This window comes from Antedon bifida, chromosome 5 (assembly GCF_963402885.1).
Source record: "Antedon bifida chromosome 5, ecAntBifi1.1, whole genome shotgun sequence".
Taxonomy (NCBI): domain Eukaryota; kingdom Metazoa; phylum Echinodermata; class Crinoidea; order Comatulida; family Antedonidae; genus Antedon; species Antedon bifida.
Genome location: NC_136230.1, coordinates 9,013,355 through 9,023,085, shown reverse-complemented (window position 1 = coordinate 9,023,085; position 9,731 = coordinate 9,013,355). Strand labels below are relative to the sequence as shown.

Here is a 9,731-nt window from a genome sequence, read left to right as displayed (position 1 = left end):
ACGCACAAGGCAGCACAGCTGCGTGTGCAAACAACCCCAAAATACAGCGTAGCAGATACATACAGTCAAACTACTACACGAGGGCTAGTCAGGCTTATGGCCAATTAGCAGATCGAAACTCTTAACTAAATAGCCTAACAAATAATTTTAATATCTAAAGTCTAGAACATTAACACAACTTAAAGGTTATATAACGTACGTAGTACTCCCACGTATCACTGTCAGAAATAAGAGAAATACAGTATCTACTACTAGATAGTAAGCGTGATATCTTGCTGACAATTCTGTATCCAACCAAAACAAATATTTACGCCACCAACGTCAAAGTTCGAAATCCGAAACACTCCCGCCTCGTGACAAATTGACATGAGTCACAGTACATAAAGGATTTCGAAAAATAACAACAACAAGTGAATCTTAATTAAAATGCAGTCATTAAATGTTCACAACTTAAGTAGTTACATAATAAAAGCATTCCTTATTTAGAAGAAAACCCGTGGTTAAGTTCTCCCACAGTTGCAATCAAACACAACTTATGTACAGGCCTTTCCTTAATACTTATATTTGACCTTTCTACAGTTTTAATCATGGCCTTCCGAACAAGATTGTCCTTCCCTGGCTTCACATCTACAACTATTCCCCGTCGCCAATGCCCACGTGGTGCTGCAACCCCCTTTAATCCAGGTTCCAGTACTAGCACTAAATCTCCAATCTGCAAATTTTCTCTTGGGTGAAACCACTTTGAACGTTGTACTAATTGAGGTGGCATATAACACATCCAACAATCCCAGAATGCATTAACACGTCGTTGAGCGATGTCGACAATACTCTTCTGATTCGTTACCACTTCCGAGTTTGGTTGCAAGAGTACAGGTTGTCCATGTGGAAATAGAATATCATTACCAGTAATTGGCGGTGATTCAAGTGGATCAGGCCCATCCGGAAACAATGGTCGTGAGTTTATAAGATAAGTCACTTCACTCAAAATAGTCTGCCATTCAAGGGCACTAAAACGGCGATGATGGTAATCGACTACGGCATCCAGACCTTTACGGCAACTCCTTATAAGCGATTCGACAACTCCATTCATGTGAGAAGCGTACGGAGTATTGAACTGCCAGTCGAAAGATGTATTGGTTTTCCTGAATTCCATCTTTAATTTTAGTTCGTCCCATGATTTGATCCAATCTCTCAACTTCTGCTGAGCGCCCACGAAATTGCGGCCATGATCACTAAAAGCGGTTACTGGGTGGATCCCCCGCGAGCAGACAAATCGTCTCCAAGCATTAATGAATGATTCTGATGATAGAGAATCCACCAATTCCAATGAGATAACTCGTGTGGTCATGCAGGTCACTATCAGAATGTTACCTTCAGTATTGGTATTACGAGTGAGCTTGATAGAAATCGGTCCAAAGAAATCAAGAGCTACGTTACAAAAGGGTGGTGTATGCGGATCGCCTCTAAAACTGGGAAGTTCTCCCATTTGTTGGCTAAGTAAACTCCTACGTCGAGTTCGACAGAACATACATTTGGCAGCAATATCTTTAAACAATTTGGGACCTCCGAGTATGTAAATTCCACGTTTAAATGTGCTTGCAACAGCCACTCGGTATCCCTGATGACCAATCGTCTTATGAATATATTTGGCAAACAACTCTACCAGAAATGATCCTCTACGAAGAAGAATCGGCCGTTTTTGTTGTTCAGGGATATGAAGCTTGTTAAGCCTTCCTTCGACCCTTATAATACCACTCTCGTCCACTTTAGGGTTTAGCTTTCTAGTACTCCAAGCATCCAAACGGTCGTTCGCAGTGCGCTGAGAAACGTAGAAGAGTGAAAATTCAGCCCTTTGCAATTCGTCGACAGTCAAGAACAGGGTTTCTGGTCGCCTTTTTAAAATGAATCGACGACAGTATGCTATTCGGTGAACCAGCCGACTCCAATTTGACACGGTGTTGACCAACAGGTCTTCAAATGTAGGCCTACATCTGACAGCTGTAACATAATTCGTTCTGCGCAGAGACTCCGCTGTATACTCCTTTACGACCATTTGTTTTAACTCTGTGTTATAGTCGGGTTCATAGTTTGGCCATTGGTTAGAACTTTGAAAAAGAAAATCTGGGCCTTGAATCCATTTCTGAAGGTCACTTGGGTATATTGGCTTGGTTAACTGATCCGCTGGATTGATGTTAGAAGGGATGTAACATAAGTCATCAATAAATGTTGGAAGCGTATCCTGAATCTCTTGAACACGAGCAGACACAAAAGGTTTGAAGGTTCTGGCGGGCGACCTAACCCAAGACAGGACAACTTTCGAGTCGGTCCAGAACTTACATAGACTAACATCTCCCACCACTTCTAAGACAAGTTTAGCGAGTCGAGCCATTATAACAACCGCAGTTAACTCTAGTCTTGGAATTGATCTTTTCTTTAACGGTGCAACTAGAGCCTTTGCTATAACGTATGTCAATTTAACTCCTGCTGGGGTATCCCAACGCAGCCAGATGACAGATCCAAATGCAGCTTCACTAGCATCACTGAAACAGTGTAACTGAGGGTAAGCAATAGAATCCTCAGGCGTTAGCTGACGTGGAATTTCAAATCCCAAAAGATGATTCATCTCCTTTATAAAACCTTTCCACATAGCTGTTTGCTCATCATCAAACACGTCGTCCCAATCAAGCCTAGCTGCCCAAATCTCATGGAGTCCAATTTTATAACGAATGGTCACAGGGCTCAACATTCCTAATGGATCCCATAACCTGGCAACAAGACTGGAAACTTTTCTTTTGGTAAGTGTAGTCTGTTCTTCATCGAACTTATCAAGTTGAATCGTTACAGTGTCATCTAGCTTATTCCACAAATGGCCTAGAACACGTGTGTGTTTCTCTTCAGGGCACTGGTCTACCATCGGATGGTTAGAATGCCACACTTTTATTTCAAAAGATCCCTTTCTTAGAATACGAGTAACCTGCTCAACTGCCTCAACTGCATCATTCGGTTTTGTAAATGAGTCGGTTATATCATCCATGTACATACGATCTTTGATCCTAAGAGCCCCTATAGGATCTGAACCGGTGTTAGCCTCAGCAAGTAAACGAACGGCCATCATAGAAATGTCCGGTGCTGGTTTGTCCCCAAACGGTAAACGCAACCACTGAAAATACCTAATCTCCTTTGAGGTATCACCAAATCGCCAGACAAAACGATGGAACTTTTGATCACGCACTGATAATGCAATCTGGTTAAACATCTTCCGAACGTCTCCAGCTACGGCAATTCCGTACTTCCGCCAGTGTAGAAAGCATGTCACAAGTGAGTTTAGGAAATCTGGCCCTTTGTGGAATCCGTCATTGAGACACAGTCCGTTAAACTTCGCAGCGGAATTCCATACAATCCGAATCTTTGTCGTCTTGTGTTGCTGATGGACAGCATGGTGTTGAAGGTACCATCCTTCATTTCTGTCTTCACTTGGCGTGAGCTCGCGCGTAAATCCATTGTCAAGGAGAGCTTGAATTTCATCATTGTATTCATTGATTTGCTTGTTTTTTAGCAACCTAGCCTCATGTGAAATCATCCTCGTCACGGCTTGTACTCTATTACAGTCTAGAGATTCAGGAAATCCATCCTTCCATGGCATTTCCACGGTAATACGGCCCTTCTCATTTATTTGGAGATTTTTTCTACAATGTTTGATAAACTGAGATTCAGCAATTTCCTTATCTGTACATGTACACAAGGTTGTTGGTTTAACTCCGATGACATCGGATGTATATAAAAGCTGGGAGTCATCCATGAAATTTACGTTTGTGATGTGGCTGATGACATTGGAAGTTGGCTTTGGAATGGTTTGTCCGATGATTGTCCAACCTAGAGCACTTTTTGCCGCAGTTGGTGATGTATCAGGATCAGTTAATGAACGTATTGTTTTCAGTGGTGTAGTAAGACATTGATAGTCGTATCCAATGAGTAAGTCAATCTCGGCTTCCTCCGCAGGCAAATGTTCTTTAACTACCGTTAAGTGAGGGTGTTCGTCAAAGATATCTTCGCCAACAGATGGGCTATCATGGGCAGGCTTTTGTACACTAATTGCAACCAAGTCGTATGCTTTCAGTTCCCGTAGTGGTCTGACTCGAAGTTGATACCTTGCACTGTTTTCTTGTACGATGCCTCCTCCGGCCACACCATAAGTAAATACAAAGGGCTGTCCGTTTAAGCCCAGCCTTTCAGCGGTGGAGCACTTGACCAGAGTGGTATCAGCACCACTATCAAAGAACGCAACAGCTTTCTGCCAATTGCCCTCGTTGTCTTCTACCTCAACATATGTAGTCGGTGAGTAGCGACGACGTTCGGCATACCTCGTCGAATTCATTTTCGAAATTGTCTGGTTTGTTGATGGAGGCAAAGACACGAATGGATTTTGACTTGGTCCTGCAACAGTCTGACTTAGACTTGGGTTTGCTCCCGCCTGAGTTATCTGAGGTGAATTTATTGACGTTTGATCTAAATTCATGTTTGAAACAGTTTGGTTAGTTGATGCTGGCAAATATATGAATGGATTCTGACCTAAGTTAGTTCCTACTTGGGTTTCGTGGCGTACAATTGGCCGTAGATTTGTGCTTGCTCCCGCCTGTGTTTTAGGTGACATTTGACTTTGACTGAAACCGCCTGTGTTGTTAATTCTCAAAGTGCGATTGGGTGGGCAAGCAATCAGTCGGTGGTGAAATAGCTGACACACAGAGCAGCGTTTTTTGTCATGTCTGGGGCATCTGAGCGCACTGTGGTTTGTACGAAAACATAGGAAACATCTTCTAGCTTCCATTATCATTAACCGTCTCTCTTCATTAGATTTTGAGTTAAAGATAGGGCACTTTATAATCAAGTGACGTGAGTGGTCAGTGCAGAAAGGACAATCATCCGTGCTAGTTTCAGCACCTTTAAAATTAGATTTCGGTGGAAATTGGGTAGTATTTTCAAGTGTACTAATTTGTCCTGTAATGTGATGAGTAGATGCATTTTGATCGCCAAACATGAGGTTGCTCTCGGCGTTCCCTCGCTTCCGTTTCACTTCGTAAGAATGAGATCAAACTTGGTATTGTCGGCTCATCTTGCTTTATCTGCCGCATATATTCGAAACTTAATTCAGCATCGACTTTCTGACTCGCTAGTTCAACAACTACTGACGATGAGAGCTCTAATTCTTTTCCAAGTTCACGCATTCGTCTTGCAAAGTCCGTGAGTCCATTTAAAACAGGTCGCATTTCCTTTGCTGTTGCTGACTTCATTGGCTTCATCATCTGAAGTGTCAGAATAACATCACGAACAATAGCTGAAGTCGGGACCTTTTCCTTCAGACGAGCCCAAGCTCCATTATCACCTTCAACCGAGCAGCAATCAGCAATATGATCTTGAATAGATTTGGGTAACGCATTACCATTGAGCAAAACCATCAATTTTTCTTGGTCACCTTTAATACCAGCAGATTCGAAGTATTGGTCAATTCGTACATGCCAAGAATGGAAGTTTCTTGGAGATCCATCCCACCGAGGGGCTGGGAGTCCTGGTGTTTTAATCGAAGGCCGTTTGTTGTCTGAGCCGTTTCCGTTCAATTTTATAGTAAGCTTTGCCACCATTTCAGACTGAGCTTTAATTAATTTTATCATCTCTTCATCCTTTCCTGCTGCAGTTGGCTCACCCTGGGAAGAATGAGCGGTTTGCTCATTCCTTGAAACCCTTCTGTACTCTTGATATTTTTGCTCCACGTCATCAGCTGCTGACATATTAGTTCTGCATGTAGACGTGTAGTAGTGTCAGTCTCATCAGGTGGTTTGACAACGTCCATAGCATCAAGTAAGTCGGTTATCTTTCGAATTTTCTTTTGTATATGGTCGAATGCCACTTTAACCAGTTCCGGTTCGTCTCGGTCGAGAACACGGGTAAATCGGTCCCTTGCCCTCGTTAGATGACCTTTAAACGAACGGTGTTTGACCTCGAGCTCTTCGAAGCTGAGGTCGATGAACGTATTTTCCTCCATTATAAGGGAATACACTTTACTAATCCGGACAATGATACACAAACTCGTGGTAGTTGCTTTAACCGTTCTTTATTCTTTGGTAAAGTCTGAAACACAAATAAACTCAATGAAAACACGCACAAGGCAGCACAGCTGCGTGTGCAAACAACCCCAAAATACAGCGTAGCAGATACATACAGTCAAACTACTACACGAGGGCTAGTCAGGCTTATGGCCAATTAGCAGATCGAAACTCTTAACTAAATAGCCTAACAAATAATTTTAATATCTAAAGTCTAGAACATTAACACAACTTAAAGGTTATATAACGTACGTAGTACTCCCACGTATCACTGTCAGAAATAAGAGAAATACAGTATCTACTACTAGATAGTAAGCGTGATATCTTGCTGACAATTCTGTATCCAACCAAAACAAATATTTACGCCACCAACGTCAAAGTTCGAAATCCGAAACAATAAATGTTAATACATTAAATTAGTTGTCTAGCCTAATAAGCCTAGTATTGTTTAATATATCTTTTACTTTTAGTTAAGATCGTTGCTATGCATATCGTCATGCATCAGCGGTTTCTGTCTCAAAATTACGTAACTTAGCTGATTGTGAGAATTTAAAGTGAAAATCGTATGCATTTCCGTGGCAGAACAACGTACCTGGTAGATACGTTGTTTTGCCTTGGAAAATACCAGAATTATTTGTTTTTTGCTTAAAGATACGTGGTACTATCTCTAAAAATAATGATCTCTGAAACCTGAAATTTTTACAGGTTGTTCATAAATTTGTAATAATTCCCCAAATGTAAAAATCTCAAAATTGACAAAAATGCAATAGGGTTGGTGAAATCTGTCCACAATAGGTTACTTTTCTGTCCATAATAGGTTACTTTCTGTCCACAATAGGGACTAGAGGGCGCTGTTGTTTGTCCATAATAGGTTACTTTCTGTCCACAATAGGGACTAGAGGGCGCTGTTGTTTGTCCATAATAGGTGACTTTCATAATTGGCTGTCCAAAATAGGTGACTTTTTGTCCACAATAGGGGATTTTATTGGAGTAGTGCGCCATCCATTGTGTTGTCCATAATAGGTGATTTTTTTGGCGTACTCTCGATCGTACGTACGTACGTACGTACGTACGTAGTTTGTTTCGCGAGTAGAAGTAATACTAATTTGCTTTCTCTTCAGACTTTGAGTTGAGGCTACCGACCTGGTTCACCACCGACCTAGACCTATAAATTAGTATATTATTTAAGTCTCTCTAGCCTAGGGGTCTCTCTAGCCTAGGCCTGTTAGTTAGGCTACCTCTATACTATAGGCCTACTAGCCTAGGGCTAGGCTAGGCCTAGCTTAGATACAGCAGCAGGGTAGGCCTACCTCCCTGCTTACAGGAATACAAATGACATGGGCTCCATATTAGGTAGATATGTTTCCTACTACAAACAACTAGGCCTAGCCTCAGTTATCTTGTTTGTTTGTTTTTTTATTATTTATTAATATAATATGAATATATATACAGACTAACATACTATTTTACTCGTAACTATATTGCCTATTCTGCAGGTCACTGGCGGACTAAGTGACTAGAGGCCTAGTCACTATTTAATACGGTCTTTTACTACTGCCACCGCTACTATACTTTGAAGACCGAAATCTTCAAATCACAAACATCTAGATTGAACTATTAAAATTTTTGTTTTTTTTATTATTTTGTGAATGAACGAGTCTTATCCAGACAGTTCGGACAGTTAATAGGTTGGCAGTATAGTAGAACCAGAGCTAGTGTTACTGTGTTGTTAATTATGTCATCTATTTAAATCTCACAATTGTTTTCCCATATTTTTTGCGTGTATTACAGATTGTGTACAGTGTATCTTCTGATCAATGTTATAGTACAGTAGCATGGAAATGTCTATTAACTAGGGTAAGTAACAGATAGGCCCAACCTACAATTGAAGAAAAATACTTTACATATAACCCACTACATCTTTTAGGAGATTTTTCAATATGATCAAGATACTGTGAAATCCCAAAAAGAAGCCTATTTCAAAACAGTATTTGTTTGCAAAAGTAATCTCGAAAAGGAGGATACAAATGAGACAAACTGAATATTATCAGTACCGTAGTAGAAAAACTTACTGACAATACATTTGAAATGTTCTATTCATTAATTTGCTTTGCTAGGAAAATAAAAGTAGATATTTCTTTGTTTATTTCCATTCATTATAAACATTACAATCACCATACAAAGAATAGATAAATCCACTGACAAATTCATGCAGAAAATATTTCAAAATTTAATTAAATGTTATATTATTAAAGCATTCATTCAATAAAGCCTTTATCTTTAAACATTTAATATAAGTTTTTATATAGTGAGTATGGTAATAATTGACTCTGACAACTGGCATAAACATAAATTTAGTAAAACAATCCTACATATCTTTTTTTTAAATGCAATAAAATATTTAAACATAACTGTGTCCCACCATACAACATGACAATTTGACTCAGCATTACTAAGATTGAAGTTACTTTTATTATACAATACCTAAACATTATTATAGTGTTTAACTATTTCCTTTTTTTATTATAGGCATACAGATGTTTGATATTCTGCCCATATATCCTGCTGAAATGAAAAGGTACATCATTTCAACATAATATCTTTGATCATATCATCATCGGTCAATACTTATAGTAATAAACATAATAATTATGGTGTATTTTTTTTATCTTTGCTATTTTTTAAATTGTAGTTTAACCATATTTTTACACTTTTAAAATTAATATAATTCAGTATTTTTGAATGTGATTTAGATTATGAATAAATTTAGAATACAGAACAAAATTGTTGATTGTACACTGCGTGTATGTAAACTGGATTTATTGTCGTATTCCTAATGATTCAAAATAATATTTATTTTGCTTCATTATTAAAGATGTATTGTCCCTCAAAAACATGAAAAATTAATTCAATCAGACTTTGAATATGTTATTTTGTAGTTTTAATAAAGTTAATCGAAAAAAAAAACCGAAAAAAAAAATAATGTTTTCACTTGTAAAATGACAAAATAAATGGTTAATTCAACCAAAAATCCATTGGCTAGCAGCCAATTTGACCATTTTTTGCTTTAAATTACATTTTTTCAGGTAATACATTTTTTTTCAATCTAATTTTTGGTCAATGTGGATAACTATTATGTTACAATAAAATGGAATGGAAAATTTTTTTTTAAGAATTATTTTTTCAGGGGGACAATACATCTTTAAACATTAAAATTGATTCATTTAATTAAACAACAATATAATAAATGGATGAGAACTGCTGCTGTTGATTGACTACTGACTGGGATGATTTGTCATGGATTTTGAAACAAGGGACGACCTAAAATGACGAAATGAAGTGCTGAACTCTGATGTTTTTTGCAATATTAAATTGATAAAGTTGATTTTTATTATTACTGTTAACAAAACAAAAAAAACAAAAAATTAACGGTAAAGAGAAAACATTATCATATATCTATATAACCTATGTGGACTATCATCAGGAATTAAAGGTATAAAGGTATAAAAACGTATTTTACTAAAACAATAGGAAGATTCAAATGTTGTAAGCCTACATACAGTATTTACAAAAGGAATGGAAAACCCAAAGATGAAATGAAAAGCTGTTGGCAAGCGTCTTTAACTCCTATAA

The 9,731-nt window shown here is 38.4% G+C and overlaps 2 protein-coding genes and 1 long non-coding RNA gene across 3 annotated transcripts in view; 1 reads left to right on the top strand and 2 right to left on the bottom strand.

The window, feature by feature from the left end:
• The window catches only part of LOC144842708 (uncharacterized), a 49,142-nt gene that overhangs the window by 25,670 nt on the left and 13,741 nt on the right, over positions 1–9,731 (bottom strand). The window lies entirely within an intron of this gene.
• LOC144842327 (uncharacterized) lies at positions 479–4,651 on the bottom strand. The gene has a single exon (XM_078698763.1). The coding sequence runs from the start codon at positions 4,649–4,651 to the stop codon at positions 479–481; it is 4,173 nt and encodes a 1,390-aa protein (XP_078554889.1).
• Positions 7,009–8,847, top strand: LOC144842992 (uncharacterized). Its single transcript, XR_013612213.1, has 3 exons — positions 7,009–7,121; positions 7,890–7,955; positions 8,628–8,847. It is a non-coding gene; the product is annotated as an uncharacterized LOC144842992 (long non-coding RNA).

What these genes read in the sequence shown, in the direction of transcription:
- LOC144842327 (XM_078698763.1), bottom strand. Translation starts at nt 4,651, where the DNA reads ATGTCACCTAAAACACAGGCGGGAGCAAGCACAAATCTACGGCCAATT.